At 52.1% G+C, this 20327-nt stretch overlaps 1 protein-coding gene across 5 annotated transcripts in view; it reads left to right on the top strand.

Annotated features, from left to right (window-relative positions):
* FAM133B (family with sequence similarity 133 member B) overlaps positions 1-20327 on the top strand; it is an 85068-nt gene that overhangs the window by 7262 nt on the left and 57479 nt on the right. For all 5 annotated transcript variants that reach the window (XM_029588875.1, XM_029588879.1, XM_029588878.1 and 2 more), the window contains exon 7: positions 16198-16290. In XM_029588875.1, the coding sequence (XP_029444735.1) occupies positions 16198-16290 (93 nt within the window). The remainder of the gene's footprint in view (positions 1-16197; positions 16291-20327) is intronic.

Below are 20327 nucleotides of genomic sequence, written 5' to 3'. Positions count from 1 at the left end.
AGGAGTGCTACTACCCCCTCTGCAGGAGTTCAGTATCTTCTGACTCCAGCAGATGCGAGTAGTGAATCCGGGTTGCTCCCGATTACCTCAGGCAGTTCTTGTATTTCTTCTCTGATTTGTCTTTCTCTCTGCCTACTTCTTCTCTTTGGATCAAGTTTGTTTTAATTAAAAAAAAAAAAAAAAAAAAGGTTAGAGGGCTAATTGGGAGGCGTGGCTTCCCTCGGTGTCTGTCTTGCTCTCTCTTCTTCTTCTCTCCTGCGAGCGGGGTAAGTGAGTGTTGTTTTGTTTGCTTTTTTCCCTTGCTTGCAGCTGATTTTCGACGGAGGGGCTCGCGGAGGCCTCTAGGACCGGCCCCTCCGCGTTTCTCTCCCTTGCCCGCGGCCATTTTCGCGGCTCCTCGTGGGCTGCAGAGGCAGGCAGGGAGAGCGTCGTCGGCGGGTCGTGCGGCCAGGAGGCCCCCCCGCGGTGCCGTTGTTTTTCATTTCGGGTTGTGCAGGCCGTCCGGGCCCCCTCCCGCAGCGGCGCTCCCGTTCTCGGCCCCCCCCGAGGCTCTGCCGGGTGGTTTATTCTGCCGGCGTTGCTTTTCCTGCTCAGCCCCGATGCCGCGGCCAGAGCGCTGCTCTGCTTGCGGCGAGCTGGGCTCGCGGATCTCGAGGGAGGGCATCTGTGCGAGGTGTCTCCCCGGGGGGGAGGGCACCTCGCGCCCCCTCATCGATTTCCCCCGTTTAGCAGGTCTGCCCGGGCGGCGGGGGCCGGCCCCTCCCCCATTCCTGGCGGGAACGGCGGCCATTTTACACTCAGCACCACCTGAAGGGGAACAGACGGCGTTTGGGACCGGGGATGCGGGGGAGTCCCCGCCACATTTACTCCCGGAATCAGACCCGGAGACGGTCCCACCGGGGGCCCCCCCCCCGGAGCCCCCCTCCGGTAGACAGGGGTTTTCCCCAGAGTTTATACTGTTGCTGCACACCGCATATCTACAGAGCCTTGAGCCTCCCTCGGGACCTCCTCCACTCAAGATTCCGCGGCCCTCCCTACCTGCGGGGGCCCCTCTGTCTCCCCCGGCCCCCCCCGCTCCGGCGGGTGTGGGGGCCCCCCTCCCTCCCGCTTGCGCCAGGCTCCCGGGGAGCGCGGGGACTGCGGGCACAGGACCCGTTTCCCCTGGATCGGATCCGACAGACTCGGGTCCAGGGGACACCACTCCAGAAGGCGATGATCCGCACACACTACGGCTGTTCCAGAAGGAAGAGTTGGAGGACCTCCTACCACAGGTTATTAAGGAGTTGGACCTCGATCCACCACCGGAGCCTCCCGCGCCCGTAGCGCCCGCGGTGGTCACTTCCTCGAGGAAGGGGGATCCGGTCTTGGCAGCCCGGAGGCCGAGGGCTCGGGCTTTTCCCATTCATGATTCTTTCCTCCAGCTTCTCACCGGGGAGTGGGATGCCCCGGAAGCTTCCTTCAAGGGCAGCCGGACCATGGAGAGGCTCTACCCTCTGCCGGACGATTTTCTCGATCTCATCAAAGTTCCCAAAGTGGACTCCGCGGTGACAGCTGTCACGAAGAGGACAACCATCCCAGTGACAGGGGGCGCGGCCTTACGAGACGCACAAGATCGCAAGTTGGAAGTCTTCCTCAAGCGGGTCTTCGAGGTCTCCGCAGTAGGATTGCGGGCGGTGATGTGTAGCTCGCTGGTTCAGCGGGCCAGCCTGCTCTGGGTTCAACAACTGCTCACCTCTCAGGTCCTACCGGCTGGGGAGGCCGCCCAGGCGGATAGACTGGAAGCGGCGGTTGCATATGGGGCTGATGCCTCCTATGACCTGTTTCGGGTCCTCGCCCGCTCTATGGCCTCGGTGGTAGCGGCACGGCGCCTTCTATGGCTCCGCAACTGGGCGGCGGACACATCCTCCAAGTCGAGCCTGGGCTCCCTGCCCTTTAGAGGCAAGTTCCTGTTCGGGGAGGATTTGGATCAGATCATCAAGTCGCTGGGGGAAAATGCGGTCCATCGCCTGCCGGAGGACAGGTATCGTTCCACCAGGACTTTTCCGTCCTCGCGGACCAGAGCCAGGGCACAACGGCGCTTCCGGAACTACAGACCGCCGTCAACCAGGCCCTCTGCCTCCAGGTCTCAGCCCTGGTCTCGCTCCTTTCGCGGGCGCCGCCCCGCGCGTCCCGCCACCGCAGCTGGTCAACCCCCGCCCAAGTCCTCGCAATGATGTTCAGCTCGCCCACTCCGCCGTCCCCAGGATCGGAGGGCGACTGGCGTTCTTCTACGAGGAGTGGGCGCGAATCACCTCGGATCAGTGGGTCTTGGATACCATCGGGCAAGGCTACGCGTTGGAGTTTGTCCGCGCTCCAAAGGGACGCTTCATCTTCTCCCCTTGCGGCTCGGACACCAAGCGACAGGCGGTGCAGTTGACCCTGGACAGACTTTGGGAGATAGGCGCCATTGCGCCCGTGCCCTTCGGAGAGGTGGGCTCGGGCCATTATTCCATCTACTTCGTGGTGCCGAAGAAGGACGGTTCCTACCGGCCCATTCTAGACTTGAAAGAAGTCAACAAATCACTTCGGGTGGTTCGGTTCCGCATGGAAACGCTGCGGTCCGTGATCGCGGCGGTGCATCGGGGGGAATTCCTGGCCTCCTTGGACCTGACGGAGGCCTACCTCCACATCCCCATTCGCCGGGAGCATCATTGTCTGCTACGGTTCAAGATCCTGGGTCAACATTTCCAGTTTGTGGCTCTCCCGTTCGGACTGGCAACGGCTCCGCGCACTTTCACCAAGATCATGGTGGTGGTAGCGGCTGCCTTGCGGAAGGAGGGGATCCTAGTTCACCCTTACTTGGACGATTGGCTCATCCGAGCGAAGTCTTTTCGGCATGGACAGGAGGCGGTGGCCAGAGTCATAGAGTTTCTGCAGTCCCTCGGATGGGTGGTGAATTTTTCCAAGAGCTCCCTGGTGCCCTCGCAGCGCTTGGATTTCCTGGGGGCGACCTTCGACACCCGTCTGGGCGCGGTCTTTCTACGCCAGGACAAGGCGCAAGCTCTGCGGGAACACATACAACGGTTTTCTGCGTTATCGGTTCCCACCTCCTGGGACTACCTGCAGCTCCTAGGGGTGATGGGTTCCACCATCGATATGGTCCCTTGGGCATTTGCGCACCTCAGGCCTCTACAGAGGGCGCTGCTATCCCGCTGGAAGCCGCTTTCGCAGGACTACCAGGTGCTCCTTCCACTACCGTTGTTTGCCAGGAACAGTCTGACCTGGTGGACGAATCCGGAGAATTTGGCCCGCGGCGTGTCTCTCGATCTTCCAAATTGGGTCGTGGTAACCACCGACGCCAGTCTTGTAGGCTGGGGAGCGGTCTGCGACCGCAGCGCCACGCAAGGGACGTGGTCCGCGGAGGAATCAAAGTGGTCCATCAATCTACTGGAGACCAGAGCGGTCAGACTGGCGCTCCAACACTTCCTACCTCTCCTCCAGAACCGGGAGGTAAGGATCTTATCGGACAATGCGACGACGGTGGCCTATATCAACCGGCAGGGCGGCACCCGCAGTCCGCAGGTCGCACTCGAAACAGAGATGCTGATGCAGTGGGCGGAACGGCATCTGGCCCGCCTGGCGGCCTCGCACATCGCGGGCGTGGACAACATACAGGCCGATTACCTCAGCCGTCAGTTTCTGGACCCCGGGGAATGGTCCCTCTCCGACGAGGCGATGCAGCTGCTCGTTCGGCGGTGGGGATCCCCCCACCTCGACCTCATGGCGTCCGCACGAAACGCCAAGGCTCCCCGGTTCTTCAGCCGCCGGAGAGAGCGGGGAGCGGAGGGCGTGGACGCTCTCGTACTCCCGTGGCCGACCAACCTGCTCCTTTACGCGTTCCCGCCGTGGCCACTGGTGGGAAGACTAATCCGCCGCGTAGAGGTCCACCAGGGACCGGTGATCTTCGTCGCCCCGGAGTGGCCAAGACGACCTTGGTTTGCGGACCTGATTCAACTGGTGATCGACGGACCCATCCGTCTAGGACATCTCCCCCGCCTCCTTCACCAAGGCCCGGTATCTTTCGACCAGGCAGAACTCTTCTGTCTTGCGGCCTGGCTTTTGAGAGGCGCCGCCTCCGGCGCCGGGGCTACCAGGAGGCGGTAGTCTCAACACTGCTGCGTTCTCGGAAGACTTCGACGTCGGTAGCCTATGTGCGAGTCTGGAAGGTGTTCGAGCTGTGGTGTGCCGGACTGGACACGAGTCCCGCTGAGGCTTCGGTTCCTCAGATTCTTCAGTTCCTGCAGGCAGGGGTGGACAAGGGTCTTGCATACAACTCTCTCCGGGTTCAGGTGGCCGCCCTTGGCTCGCTCTTGCGGGACGGGGGTTCCCGGCTACAGCACCCGGATGTTCTCCGTTTTCTCAAAGGGGTCAAACACATGCGGCCTCCGGTGCGGAATCCTTGTCCCTCCTGGAGTCTCAACCTAGTGCTACGGGCCATGTCGGGACCTCCGTTTGAACCACTGCGGAATGCGACGATCAAGGATCTCACTCTAAAGACGGTGTTTCTGGTGGCTATCTGCTCCGCTCGGCGCATCTCGGAGCTGCAGGCCCTGTCGTGCAGGGAACCCTACCTCCGGTTCTCGGACTCCGGGGTTTCGATTCGCACTGTTCCCTCTTTTCTCCCGAAGGTGGTGTCCGCCTTCCATGTGAATCAGACGGTGGAGCTTCCTTCCTTCTCCTCTTCGGAACCGAGGTCTCTCCGGCTTCTGGACGTCAAGCGCACCCTGCACCTCTATCTGGAGGCTACGAATGCTTTCCGGACTTCTGACCATCTCTTCGTCCTCTGGTCCGGTCCTCGGAAGGGAGCTCAGGCCTCGAAGACGACCATTGCCAGATGGTTGAAGGCGGGCATTGCCGCTTCCTACATTGGGGTGGGACGGACTCCCCCGCCAGGTATTGTCGCGCATTCTACACGCTCTCAGGCGGCCTCTTGGGCGGAGACCCGTTCGGTCTCCTCTCAGGAAATCTGTAGGGCAGCTACCTGGAAATCGTTACATACGTTCTCCAGACACTATCGTCTTCACCTCGCTTCCTCGGTCTTTGGACACTTTGGTGAGCAGGTTCTACGAGCGGGTCTCGCAGGTCCCCACCCGGTTTAGGGACGCTTGGGTACATCCCACTGTCTGGACTGATCCAGGTACGTACAGGGAAAAGAAAATTATTCCTTACCTGCTAATTTTCGTTCCTGTAGTACCATGGATCAGTCCAGACGCCCACCGCATTTTGGGTCCTATTCCTGCTCGACTCCATTTTTCTCATACGGGACGGTAGTCTTGCTGTCTCTCACGATTACTCAGGTCTCTGTTCTTTTCACAGTTCTGTGTTGGGGTTGACACGCTGACCTTTCGTCCCCCCACCCGTTGGTGGGAAGGGTACGGTTTTGTTGTCTACGTTCTTCGGCTGATTTTTTTGCCGTTTATTAAACTTGATCCAATGTTGGGGTTCTTGTTTTACTCGGGCTTGGATATTCTCGATACTGAACTCCTGCAGAGGGGGTAGTAGCACTCCTGGTGACGCCCCCTCAAAGCTTTGGCTGACTCCATCTGCTGGATTGGGGACATAACCCACTGTCTGGACTGATCCATGGTACTACAGGAACGAAAATTAGCAGGTAAGGAATAATTTTCTTTTCTGGTGCAGGGACCCAGTTCTTTTCAGAATATTTATTTATTTATTTATTTTTAATTTTTATATACCGATGTTCCTGTAAAGTATACATATCACACCGGTTTACAAGAAAGAAACTGTCGCCTCGATGGCGTTTTACATTGAACATTATCTCAATAAAGACAAAACCCTAGTATATCTGGGCCAATTCCAGCTTTTAGTGCAGTTCCATTGGGATCTTACCTGCCAGAAGCACACTCGGGTAATGTAAACATAACCCTCTCTTCTGCCCTTGTTTACAAAAGCAGAAAGAAAAGAAAATTTGGTTTTACCTGCTAATTTTCATTCCTGAAGTACCATGGATCAGTCCAGACTCTTGGGTTATTCATCCCTGCCAGCAGATGAAGACAGAGAAAGTTAAACTGACACTGCCTCATAAACCCCAGTGCCACCTGCATTTCCTCAGTATAGAGCTGTACCAAAGCATAAAGTAGAAAATTCAGTGCTCTAAGTAACGAGGTAAAAATTATTGAAAAACTTTGAAAACCACTTCAAACAAATCTGTAATCATCTGTATTTATAAGACAACATTAGAGCTGAGTGGGCGATTCTCCACCTCTAGATAAAAACGGGCAGGTTCTGGACTGATCCAAGATTCTACAGGAACGAAAATTAGCAGGTAAGAACCAATTTTCTTTTCCCTGTACATACCCAGATCAGTCCAGACTCCTGGGATGTACCAAAGCCCCCTATTTAGGGTAGGGCCTGGAGAGTCCGACTCGCAGAACACTCTCGCCAAAGGAAGGAGAACCTGAAGCTTCCACATCCAAACGATAGTATAGCGCAAAAGTTTGCAGAGACTTCCAAGTTGCTGCCCTGCAAATCTCTTGAGGAGACACCAACTGCGCCTCCACCCAGGAGGTCGCCAGTGACCGTGTAGAATGAGCACGCAAGCCCTCCGGAATCCCTTGACCAGCAGTAATGTAGGTGGAACTAATGGCCTCTTTCAGCCAATGCACAATAGTAGTCTTAGAAGCCTTGAAACCTTGCTTTGCATCACGCCGCAAAACAAAGGTGGTCGGACCTTCTGCAATCATTTGTCAACTTGAGATAGTGCAATAGAGCCCACCGAACATCTAACAGCTTGAGCTCTTTCGCGTGCGAAATGGATGCATCCACCGTTGGGGAAGGCCGGAAGTTTCACCATCTGGTTGACATGAAAAGCAGAAACCACTTTAGGCAGAAAGGAAGGCACCGTCCTCAAGGAAACCCCCGAATCCAAAAATTGGAGGAAGGGATCCCGACAGGACAAAGCTTGCAACTCCGAAATACGCCAAGGAGAGCATATTGCTACTAGAAAAACTACCTTGAGTCAAGTCTTTCAGCTTCGCTCTCCGGAGAGGCTCAAAAGGAGCCACACACAAACTGCGAAGGACTAGATTAAGATTCCAGGATGGACAAACTCTCCTAACCGGAGGCCGCAAATTCCTAGTTCCTCTGAGGAACCTGATAACATCTGGATGAGCTGAAATAACGGAATCCCTGATCTTGCCCTGAAGGCAGCCCAAGGCCGCCACTCGAACTCTAAGGGAGCTAGGAGATAAGCCTTTTGCAAACCCAGTCTGCAGAAAGGACAAAATATCGGGACTGGAGGGTGCGAATTCCATGAGTTGCACACCAGGACTCAAACACTTTCCATACTCTGCAAGCCAGATTAGTAGAATTTCTCCTGGCTTTTGCAATATGGTGATGACGACAGACTCCGGATAACCTTTACGCCTTAATCTCCGCCTGTCAAAAGCCAAGCCACTAGACAAAAGTGATCGGCCTTGTCTGAAAATATGGGACCCTGACGAAGAAGGCCCTTCAGATGACCGAAATGAAGCGGGCCATCCACCGCCATGTTGATGAGATCTGCCAACCAAGGACGCCTCGGCCACTCCGGAGCTACCAAAATCACTTCCCCGTGATATTTCTCTATGCGACACAACACCTTGCCCACCAACGGCCAAGGAGGGAACACACAAAGCAGGACTAGAGCGTCGACGCCTTCGGCTCCGTGCTGTCACCTTTGACTGAAGAAGCGAAATGCTTTGGCATTCTAATGAGTTGCCATGAGATCCACGTGAGGAGACCCCTAACGATCTCTAATGAGCTGCATCATGGCTTCCGACAGTTCCTACTTGCTGGATCTGAGTCCGACAGGAAATCCACTTGAACATTGTCGACCTTGGCTATGTCAGATGCAGCTATTCCCTCTAGGTGAGACTCTGCCCAACAAATCAAGGCTTGTGCTTCCCGAGCTACTGGCTGACTCTTGGTACCACCCTGCCGGTTGATGTACGCCATTGTTGTTGTATTGTTGGAAAGAATCCACACAGAGCACCCTTTTATTAATGGTAAGAACTCCTTCAAGGATAACCAGACTGCCCTGGTCTCCAAACGGTTGATAGACCATGCAGATTCTCTCGCAGACCAAATACACTGTACTGAATGATGTTGACAAACCGCTCCCTAGCCAGAGAGACTGGCATCAGTTGTAACTATCACCCAGTCCAGCACTTCGAGGTCTATTCCGCGAAGAAGGTTGGGGGTCTGAAGTCACCATGACAGACTGTCTCTGGTCATGCCCTCGAAAGGTAACAGCAAGTGAAACTTCTGAAATTGGCTTCCACTGTGCCAAAAGCGTCTTTTGCAACAACCTCATATGGAAAAATGCTCACAGAGCCAACGTCGAAGTCATGGAGCCTAGAACCTGTAAGTAATCCCACACTTTGGGAACTCATAAGTTCAATAACCGGCGGATCTGATTCTGTAAACTGAGCACTCGTTTTTCCGAAAGATACACCTTGCCGAGCCGAGTGTCGAGTCGAGCACCCAAGGACTCCAAGGACTGAGTCAGAGACAAATGACTCTTTGCCAGGTTTACTACTCCCCAGCCGAGAGGCTGAAGGACCTTGAACTCTGCTGACTGACTAAAGACAATTTCACCCTTATAAGCCAATTGTCCAGATATGGGTGCACCAGGACTCCCTCCTTCCGAAGTGCCACCGCTACCATCACCTCACCTTGGTGAAGGTGCGTGGGGCTGTCTAACCCAAAAGGAAGGGCCTGAAACTGAAAATGCTGGCCTAGCACCATGAAGCAGAGAGAGAGCTGGGAGTCTAGGTGGATTGGAATGTGCAGATAGGCCTCCGTGAGATCCAAGGATGCCAGAAATTCCCCTCTGCGAACAGTACAGTGGGAGCACTGAGAGGAGAGGATCACCTTGCTGGTGGCTGAAAGGAATCAGTAAGATTTTGCTTGCGAAATTTTTCTTTTTTAAAAGTATTGGGGCAAAGTTAACTATTTGGGAATATTATTTAGTGTGTTTGTGCTTTTAATAGTAAGGCATCGAATAAACAGAAGTTAGACTGTATTTTTTAAATAGTCAGTAAGGCAGCTAATAAGCAGTAGTTGTTTTTAATATACAAACACTAACAAAAAAGGTAGCCAGAAATAAGCTAGGAGCAGTGTATAACTAAGTAAAAAGGTTGAGAAGTACAGATCAGTTACTCACCTTGGAAAGGTGTTAAGGTAGTGTGATGTTTGGTTTGATTAGGTACCAACACTTATTAATCAAGAGAGCAGTGAGTCACTCTGGTTGACTAACTGAAGTTAGACTGTCTGGATTTCCCAACCCACCGATCCCTAGCTCATCCTTTAATTTATAGGCAGGTGCCACATACCAGACATATAGTGAATTCACTAACACATTTAAAGGATATTAATTAGACATGTTCCTACTCCCCATAGCAACCTAAAACTTAACTAGGAACTGAACAAATTTGAGATGAAGGCAGAAGTCCAGCAGCAAGAGGGAGGTTTCCCAGTCTTTTGCATAGAGTGTCACATGTATGATTTTTTTTTTTTACCCGCCGGTGAGAAATTCTACATGTGCATGTGATGCAAAGAGCTCCTGTCTCTTAGAGAACAAGTCCAATCTCCTGGAGGCTAGAGTGGCAGACCTGGAGGAGCTGAGGCAGACAGAGGTATATAGATGAGACCTTCAGGGACATAGTAGCCAAGTCCCAACTTCAGACTGGTAGCCCTGGTGCTGCCTTGAGGAAGGTGGTCTCATAATTGGAGTGCATCAAGTTGGTGCAGCAGGAAAGGATCCTGTAGTAAGGACCTGCTCTCCAGGTGGTGGTGCATTGTCCTTTCGCACCAAGGATGTCTCCAAAGCCTACTGCCCAGGAGGGAAGGGTCATAGTTGGTGATTAGATTATTATGAATGTAGACAGCTGGGTGGCATGAGGATCACCTGGTAATATGCCTACCTGGTGCGAAGGTGACTGACCTCATGCATCACTAGATAGTATTTTAGACAGTGCTGGGGAGGAGCCGGCTGTCGTGGTATATGTGGGCACCAACAACTTAGGAAAATGTGGGAGGTAGGTTCTGGAAGCCAAATTTAGGCTCTTAGGTAGAAAGCTTAAATCCAGAACCTCCAGGGTAGCATTCTTTGAAACGCTTCCTGTTCCACATGCAGGTTCCCAGAGGCAGGCAGAGCTCCGGAGTCTCAATGCGTGGATTAGACGATGGTCCAAGGAAGAGGGATTCAGTTTTGTAAGGAACTGGGGAACCTTTTGGGGAAGGGGGAGTCTCTTCCGAAGGGATGGGCTCCACCTTAACCAGGGTGGAACCAGACGGCTGGTGCTAACCTTTAAAAAGGAGAGAGCAGCTTTCAAACTAGAACAAAGGGAAAGCAGACAGTCCGCTCAGCAGCACATGGTTCGGAGGGAGGTATCTTCAAAGGATACTAATGATGCATTTGAATTAGGGCATCCCGACAATGAGGTTCCAATAATAAGAAAAGTAGTCAAAAGTGCCTGTAACTAAAAACTCATCTGAGCTAAAAAAAAAAAAAAAGTTCTAACTTTGCCAGGTTCTTATGGCCTGGATTGGCCACTGTTGGAAACAGGATGCTGGGCTTGATGGACCCTTGGTCTGACCCAGTATGGCATGTTCTTTTGGGATAGTTTAACATAAGAACATATCAATTAAAAAGCAGAATGAAAATACAAACAAAAACAAACTTTGAAGTGTTTGTATGCTAATGCCAGAAGTCTAAGAAGTAAGATGGGAGAATTAGAATGTATAGCAGTGAATGATGACATAGACTTAATTGGCATCTCAGTGACATGGTGGAAGGAGGATAACCAATGGGACAGTTCTATACCGGGGTAAAAATTATATCGCAACGACAGAGAGGAGCACCCAGGAGGCGGTGTAGCACTTTATGTCCAGGATAGAATAGAGTCCAACAGGATAAACATCCTGCATGAGACTAAATACACAATTGAATCTTTATGGGTAGAAATCCCTTGTGTGTTGGGGAAGACTATAGTGATAGGAGTATACTACCGTCCACCTGGTCAAGATGGTGAGACGGACCGTGAAATGCTAAGAGAAATTAGGGAAGCTAACCAAATTGGTAGTGCGGTATTAATGGGAGATTTCAATTACCTCAATATTGACTGGGTAAATGTATCATCGGGACCCGCTTGAGAGAGAAAGTTCTTGGATGGAATAAATGACAGTTTTATGGAGCAATTGGTTCAGGAACAGACGAGAGAGGGAGCAATTTAGGATCTAATTCTCAGTGGAGCACAGGATTTGGTGATAGAGGTAACAGTGGTGGGGCTGCTTGGCAATATTGATCATAATATGATCAAATTTGAATTAATGACTGGAAGGGGGATAGTAAGCAATTCCACAGCTCTCATGCTAAACTTTCAAAAGGGAAACTTTGATAAAATGAGAAAAATAGTTAGAAAAAAACTGAAGGGAGCAGCTACAAAGATAAAAAGTGTGTAAGAGGTGTGGTCATTGTTAAAATACCATCCTAGAAGCACAGTCCAGATGTATCTCACACATTAAGAAAGTGGAAGGAAGGCAAAATGATTATCGGCATGGTTAAAAGGAGAGGTGAAAGAAGCTATTTTAGCCAAAAGGTCTTCATTCAAAAAGTGAAAGAAGGATCCAACAGAAGAAAATAGGATAATGCATAAGCGTTGGCAAGTTAAATGTAAGACATTGATAAGAAAGGCTAAGAGAATTTGAAAAGAAGTTGGCCGTAGAGGCAAAAACTCACAGTAAAAACTTTTGAAAATATATCTGAAACAGCCTGATCGATGGGTTAAAGGGGCACTTAGAGAAGATAAGGCCATCGCGGAAAGATTAAATTATTTCTTTGCTTTGGTATTCACTGAAAAGGTTTTCATGGACTGAACCAAATCACGGTGAACCTAGAAGATGTGGTAGGCCTGATTGATAAACTGAAGAGTAGTAAATCACCTGGACTGGATGGTATAGACCCCAGGGTTCTGAAGGAACTCAGAAATGAATTTTCAGACCTATTAGTAAAAATTTGTAATCTATTATTAAAATCATCCATTGTACCTGAAGACTGGAGGGTGACTAATGTAACCCCAATATTTAAAAAGGGCTCCAGAGGTGATCCGGGAAACTGCAGACCAGTTAGCCTGACTTCAGTGCCACGAAAAATAGTGAAAGTGTTCTAAATATCAGTCACAGAACATATAGAAAGACATGGTTTAATGGAACAAAGTCAGCATGGCTTTACCCAGGGCAAGTCTTGCCTCACAAATGTGTTTCACTTTTTTGAAGGAATTAATAAACATGTAGATAAAGGTGAACCGGTAGGTGTAGTGTATTTGGATTTTGGCTTCTAGAAAAAGTAAAAAGTCATGGGTGGCGATGTCCTTTCGTGGATTTCAAACTGGCTAAAAGACAGGAAACAGAGAGTAGGATTAAATGGACAATTTTCTCAGTGGAAGGGAGTAGGCAGTGGAGTGCCTCAGGGACCTGCATTGGGACCCGTACTTTTCAATATATTTATAAATGATCTGGAAAGAAATACGAGTGAGAGAATCAAATTTGCAGATGACACAAAATTGTTCAGAGTAGTTAAATCACAAGCAGATTGTGATAAATTGCAGGAAGACCTTGTGAGACTGGAAAATTGGGCATCCAAATGGCAGATGAAATTTAATGTGGATAAGTGCAAGGTGATGCATATAGGGAAAAAAAATCCATGCTATAGTTACACTGTTAGGTTCCATATTAGGAGTTACCACCCAAGAAAGAGATCTAGGTGTCATAGTGGATAACACATTGAAATCATCGGTTCAGTGTGCTGCGGCAGTCAAAAAAGCAAACAGAATGTTGGGAATTATTAGGGCATGGTGAATAAAACGGAAAATGTCATGATGCTTCTGTATCGCTCCATGGTGAGACCGCACCTTGAATACTGTGGTCACCGCATCTCAAAAAATATATAGTTGCAATGGAAAAGGTACAGAGAAAGGCGACCAGAATGATAAAGGGAATGGAACAGCTCCCCTATGAGGAAAGACTAAAGAGGCAAGGACTTTTCAGCTTGGAGAAGAGACGGCTGAGGGGGGGATATGATAGAGGTGTTTTAAAATCATGAGAGGTCTAGAATGGGTAAATGTGAATCGGTTATTTATTCTTTCAAATAATAGTCTAGGGGGCACTCCATGAAGTTAGCAAGTAGCACATTTAAGACTAATTGGAGAAAGTTCTTTTTCACTCAACACTCAATTAAACTGTGGAATTTGTTGCCAGAGGATGTGGTTAGTGCAGGAAGTGTAGCTGTGTTTAAAAAAGGATTGGATAAGTTCTTGGAGGAGAAATCCATTACCTGCTATTAATTAAGTTGACTTAGAAAATAGCCACTGCTATTACTAGCATCAGTAGCATGGGGATAGACTTAGTTTTTGGGTACTTGCCAGGTTCTTATGGCCTGGACTGGCCACTGTTGGAAACAGGATGGTGGGCTTGATGGACCCTTGGTCTGACCCAGTGTGGCATGTTCTTACTGAATGCAAGGTCTCCATCCGGAAGTGGGGAGGGCAGCATTCACGCTCTTCAAATCCAGAATGGGCCGGAAAGTGCCCTCCTTCTTTGGAACCACAAAATAAATGGAGTAGCGGCCCATGCGAAGTTCCGTGAAGGGAACCGGAATCACAGTTCCCAGGCTTTGGAGACGCGCCAGGGTCTCCCGCACTGCCAACTGCTGGCTGACTGGACAGCAGGTGGAAATTAGAAAAAGGTCACAAATGGGTTGAGCAGAATCTAAATTGTAGCCATCTTTTACCACACTGAGAACCCACTGGTCCTGCATAATCTTGGCCCACTCGCCGTAAAATCAAGTCAAGCGACCTCCTATAATAGAAAATGATGGAGTGGACCGGCCTCTCCTCATTGTGAGGAGTTGCCACCGGTCATGGATCCTCCTGTGGCCCCCCAAAATGGCCTGCGGGCCCCCTGAAAGGACTGCCCCCAAGTAGGGAATGATGTCTGAGAGGCAAGAGGAAACCTCGCTGGTCTTTATCTATCGGAGTGAGACCGAACCTGAAAGAATCTTTTAGCCTTGGGCTTATCTTTGGGTAAACGGAGAGTCTTGTTATCCCTGAGAGACTGAATCAGTTGCTCAGGGTCTTCCTCAAATAAGAGGTGACCTTTGAAAGGCAAGGAGGCTAACTGCATCTTTCAGGAGACGTCAGCCAACCAGTTATGCAGCAAGAGCAACCTCCTAGCCGCTACTGCTGAAGCCATAGCCCTAGAGGACGTACGCACCAAATCAAAGATCATCCGCCCCGAAAGCCACAGCTACCTCGACACGCTCAGTTGCATCAGTGTATTCCCCCGCTGTCGGAAGATGCGCCTGCATCTGCTGCACCCAGCGGAGGCACACACGCCGCATGAAACTTGAACAAATCGCTGCAGAAACCTCAAAAATCTGCTTGAGATGTACCTCTAATTTGCGATCTTGCATATCTTTCAATCTCGGGTATGCTGGTTCTCTTAGTCACCGTGGACACCACCGCATCGACCTTTGGGAGAGCAAAACATTCCAAGTCCTCCTCCAGGAAGTGAATAAAGCTTTCCCATGGTCCTAACAGTTTTCAGACCAGCATCTGGCATCCCCCATTCCGCGTCAACCAACTTCCTAACTGACTTATAGAATGGGAATGAAGCTGGGGGACCCCTCACCCTGTCAAGGACCGGGTCCATCCCTTCTGAATCTGTATCGCCCTGGGGCATTTTAACTCCCAACACATGAAGAGCTAACGGGAGCAAAACCTCCAATTCCTCCTTCGGATCCTCTGATCCAGGAGGAGAGATCCCCAGGTCATCCCCCATACTAGTTTCACCGGGACCGGATCATCCAGACCTGCCTGTTCTCCATGGACAGGCTCTTCCCCAGTATCCCTGTGAGCTTGATCAGATCAATCAGAGCCATATCCTGGGGTCTCAAAAAGCCTGAGACCCAGGGACTTGCTCAGCTGAGCAGAACCAGAAGGAGCCCCCACCGGGCTGTGCCTGAAACGGCCTGAGCAAAGTCTGAGCACTAGAGGGCTGCTGACTGGCCAAAAATGCATCATGGAGCAGCAACACGAATTCTGGGGAAAATGCTCTCCCTGCCCCAGCACCTCAGGGCAAACGGCAGGAACGGGTGAAACCACTGCTTCCTCCCCAGGTAGAGGACCGTCCCCTGAACAAGCCATGCAGAGACTTGCATGGTTCAGTCGCGATCGTGCTGAGCACGCGGGCTCTGCATGCGGCAAAAGGAGCCGAAGAGGGGAAAATTGAAAAACAAATTTTAGAAAACAAAATTCCCAAAGAACAGTCCCTTCCCCTCCCCCCCGCCCCGAAATGTGCCGACCTCCTCAGGTTGTTGGTAAGAAAGTCACCCGCACTGCTGTGCTGCTGCCTGTTTTTTACCTTTTTTTTTTCTCTCAGACTTTCTAAAAAAAAAAAAAGACACTGAGACTTAGCGCCTGAACAAAAATGAAACAGGCAGTCTCAGGAAACAGGGGGAACTGAAAATAAAATTAAAAAAAAAAACAACCCTTGGAGCCTGCAGCCGCCTGAGCGGCCTTGTGAGGAGAGGGATCTGGACAACCAGATGTCCACCCCACGGGTGCACACAAAAGGGTGACAATCCCCAGCCCACCCACTTCAACCAGACGGGGTAGGTACCACAGGAAACCCTGAAGTAACCAAAAGAAACCCCTGGGAGGAAGGCTCAAAAGTATACAGTCCTAGAAAAAGCGCAGCACTGCAGGGTTTACAGCCTCTGCCATCTGCTGGAGACAGAGAAATACGGAGGAACTGCAGGTGGCACTGGAGTTTATGAGGCAGTGTCAGTTAAATTTTCTCTGTCTCCATCTGCTGGTAGGGATGAATAACCCAGGAGCCTGGATTGGTCCGGGTACGTACAGGGAACAACATTCACAGGGTGGACTACCAGAAGTGAGGCAGGACTGATGGACTTTAGTCACTCCAGCAGATTTCATGTAGATGTTGCCTTTCTCCCTGCCCTCCAATGAAGTGAATTACCTGGTACAGGTGGCTGGTTGTGGCATGCAGAATTCACAGTAAAAGGATGTTATGCTGCATGTTGAACCATGTTTTTACGCTGGGACTTATTTCTTCTTATAATCTGTCTGTTAATAGGACAAGAAGAAACAAGTTAAAAAGAGGAAGAAAAAAAAATATTTCCAGAAATCCTCGGAAAGCCCTACTTCTGCATCTGACTCAGACAGCAAGGTAAAATTTATTGCTTCTGTCGCTCAATAACGTACTTTTTTTTTTCCCCTCTCCTTATCAGTCCATGGTTTGAGATAGCGCCTGTTTAAGCCTACACTGGTCACATTTTGTGTGCTAGGATTAATTGGCATCGATAGCGTTAATTAGCAGACCTGGACTGTTTGGAGGGTGTGAGAGATGAGAAGTGAATGCAGCTGTTTTCGGTTTGAGCACTGGGTCATTTTCTACCTGCACTTTGCTGACAGGTGTCTCAGCCTGAGGATTGGGAGGAGCACCTCACTCTGTAGTTGTGGTCTGCAACTGTTATAGAGTAGCCATATGTGGCAGAAACTATTTCTACAAAATTAATACTAACAATCTCTTCTCCAGCCCTTTTCCTTTGTTTAGCTCAAGACGTAGACCCCACACAAGTCTTAAGATGGGCCCTTTTCGGCCTGTTGGCTGAGCTGGAGAACGTTTATGAGTAGTTAATGCAAGTCCCAGGATACGTTGACAAAGACAGGAGAATAATTGCAGAGAGGCCTGTGTTCCTCCAAGCTGCAATACTTCTACATGTACAGCATTGGCTCTTGATTCAGCATTTATTTTGTGATTAACATGAAAGAGCTGTTCCCTGTACGTACCCGGATCAGTCCAGACTCCTGGGTTTTGCCCCCCCTCTAGCAGATGGAGACAGAAGTTTACAAACAAAACTCCGCCTATATCTAGGCTGGTGCCACCTACAGTCTGGCAGTCTTCTTCTGTCTCCTAGCAGGTGGAGAGGGTGCAAAACCTGCAGTCTGAGCTGAGGCCTAGTTAAAGAAAAAAAAAAAAAAAAAAGTGATTGGTTAGATAGGGTGTTTTTAGGTTGTGGAGTGTTCTTTCCTTGACGCTGGGACCGCAGTGGGGTGCCTGCAGGTCTGAGCCTGTCTCCTCCCGGGGGGGGGTGAGGTCCCGCAGGGGCTTTTCCTCCGGGGAGTGGAGCGCGCTGAGGGTGGGCTGAGGGCCCTTGCCAGCGTTCTAGCCTGGGGGTGAAACCGGGGAGCTCGGTTCACTCCCCCCAGGTGGTCCCGGAGCCGGCGGCGAACGGTTAAAAAAAAAAAAAAAAAAAAAAAACTTTTGTTTCTCTTTTCTTGCCTGTCTCTCTTTTCTCTCCCGGTTCGGGCTCGTTGGCGTGCGGGGGAGGGGGAGCGGCGCCGCGGGTGGTGATTGATTTTTTTCTGGCTTGTTTCGGCTCCTTCTCTGTGGAGCATGCCGCGGCGTCCAGTGTGCAGGGCCTGCGGGGCGGCCCGTCGCCTTTCCCGGGACAGCCTTTGTTCCGGCTGTGTCTCGGGCGGCGAGGGCGTTTCGGCGGGACCCGGTTCGCGGCAGCCGGAGGCTTCGGGATGCAGATCAGGGGCAGTAGGTCCGTTCCCGCGGAGCGCGGGAACGGGCGCCATTTTGGAGGCAGCGATTTCGGCGGGAAAATCCGCCATCTTGGGCTCGGCGGGGCCTGGCTGCGCGGCGCCACCGTCGCCGGGGGGAGCGGAGGACGCTTCTCCTGCACTGTCCCCACAGCGGAGGGTTTCCGAGAGGGACCAGTCTCCGGCGGTGAGCGATCCGGAGGAGGATCCGGATCGCAGCTCTTCTGACTCCTTCTCTTCGGAGTTTGTTCTGGTGATGCATAGGGCTTTTAAAGCAAGCAGGCAGGCCAGAAAAAGATCGCGGGGAGCGCCGGATTCGGGGCGGGGGCCGGAGCCTAAACGGAGCACCAGGCCCTCTCCTGTCTCGGATCCCCCGGGGGGAGCACACCCGCTCCGTTTGGGGGCTCCGCGGGGGGATGCCGAGACGGACTCCGAATTTGGGGATCCGGAGGAGCCGGATCCACAAGCGCAACCGCGTGGCGTTGACGGGGAGGGGGATCAGGGGGCTAGTGAGTCGAGTGGTCTCCGCGCGTCGGATGGCGATGACCCTAAGGTAGTGCGTTTATTTAGGCGCGACGAATTAGCGCCGCTGATCCCGGCGATCCTCGGTGAGTTGACGATAGACTTGCCACGACCGGAGTCGCGCCTCGGACGCACAGACCCCGTCGTGTTGGGGCTGAGGGGACCACCGGCTTTTCCATTGCATTTTTCGGTGTCCGATTTGCTTTTTAAGGAGTGGGACACTCCTGATTTGGGGTTGAAGGTGGCTAAGGCCATGGACAAGCTTTATCCCCTGACGGAGGACGCGCTCGAGCTCCTTAAGATTCCGAAACTGGACTCTGCGGTGGCAGCGGTCACCAAGAGGATTACCATCCCGGTAACGGGAGGGACGGCACTCAAGGATTTGCAGGATCGTAAGCTGGAGGTGCAGCTTAAGAAAATTTTTGAAGTCTCCGCGCTTGGAGGACGAGCAGCGATCTGTAGCGGTTTCTCTCTCCGTGCGGGGCTCAGGTGGGCCCAGCAGCTTTCTGCTAACGAAGGTTTGTCGCCGGAGGAAGCGCAGCAGGCGGCTCGTTTGGAGGCAGTGATTGCCTATAGCGCGGATGCCTTTCATGATTTGCTCCGTTCTTCGGCACGGGCGATGGTCTCGGCGGTTTCGGCTCGGCGTCTGTTATGGCTCCGCCATTGGGCGGCGGACGTTTCGTCAAAGGCTCGTTTAGGCTCACTGCCATTTAAGGGGAAGTTACTTTTTGGTAAGGAGCTGGAGGATTTGATTGAGTCTTTGGGCGAGAACAAGATCCATCGTTTGCCGGAGGACAGGCCGCGTCGGGGGACGCCGGCCACGCGGGGTAGATTCCGTGGGGGTCGGCGGCCCCGTAATGCGCGAGGGGCGGTCTCGTCTTTTCGCCACAATGCGGCTAGGCAGCAGGCGTACACGCAGTCCTTTCGAGGGCGCCGGTTCGGTAGACCCGGGACCGGGTCCGGAACTCCGGGCGGGAAACTGCCACAATGATGGGCTGCCGGCCCACGCCCTAGTGCCCGTGATCGGCGGCAGGCTGATGCAGTTTGCCGGGGAGTGGGCCAAAATCACGTCGGATCAGTGGGTGCTGGACGTGATAAATCGCGGCTACGCGTTAGATTTTGCACGGCGGCCCCCGCCTTGTTTCATGGTGTCGCCCGGCGGTTTTTCCGAGAAGCGGCTGGTGTTGCGGGGCACGATCCGGCATCTGTTAGCCCTGGGCGCGATCGTACCCGTACCGTTCCACGAGCTGCGCACCGGCAGGTATTCCATTTACTTTCTGGTACCAAAAAAAGAGGGCACGTTTCGTCCGATTCTCGACCTCAAGGGCGTCAACAGGTGCTTGCGGATCCCCAGGTTTCGCATGGAGACTCTATGGTCGGTCATCGCGTCCGTGAGGCAAGGGGAGTTCCTCGCTTCTCTGGATCTCACGGAGGCGTATCTTCACATCGGGATCTGCGCGGATCACCAGCGCTACCTTCGATTTGCGGTGTTGGGACAGCATTTTCAGTTTCAAGCACTACCATTCGGGCTGGCGACAGCCCCGCGGACCTTTACAAAGATCATGGTGGTGGTGGCTGCTCATCTTCGCAAGGAGGGGTGTCTGGTTCATCCGTATCTGGACGATTGGTTGATTCGGGCGAAGTCCGAGCGTCTCTGTTGGTTGGCGGTTCGACGAGTGATAGAGTTGTTGGAGAGTCTCGGCTGGGTGATCAATCGAGCCAAGAGCCGGCTAGAACCGTCGCAATCCCTGGAGTTTTTGGGGGCTTTGTTCGACACGCGTCAGGGCATGGTTTATTTGACGCAGGAGCGCAGAATCAAACTGCAGTGTCAAGCCAGGCGTTTGTTGGACAAGCCCATGCCGGTTGTCTGGGACTATCTACAAATGGTAGGGTCTATGACGTCCACGCGGGAATTGGTTCCTTGGGCGTTCGCGCATATGCGACCGTTACAATTGGCCTTACTCTCCCGCTGGAACCCGGTGTCGGAACAGTTTCAGCTGCCGTTACCGCTGCCACATACGGCCCGTGCCAGCATGGCCTGGTGGCTCTGTCACAACAACTTGACCAAGGGCATTTCGCTGGCTCTGCCCTCGTGGACGGTGGTCACCACGGACGCCAGTCTGTACGGCTGGG

This window comes from Rhinatrema bivittatum, chromosome 2 (genome assembly GCF_901001135.1).
Source record: "Rhinatrema bivittatum chromosome 2, aRhiBiv1.1, whole genome shotgun sequence".
Classification (NCBI taxonomy): domain Eukaryota; kingdom Metazoa; phylum Chordata; class Amphibia; order Gymnophiona; family Rhinatrematidae; genus Rhinatrema; species Rhinatrema bivittatum.
This window is presented reverse-complemented; position numbering and strand designations above follow the sequence as displayed.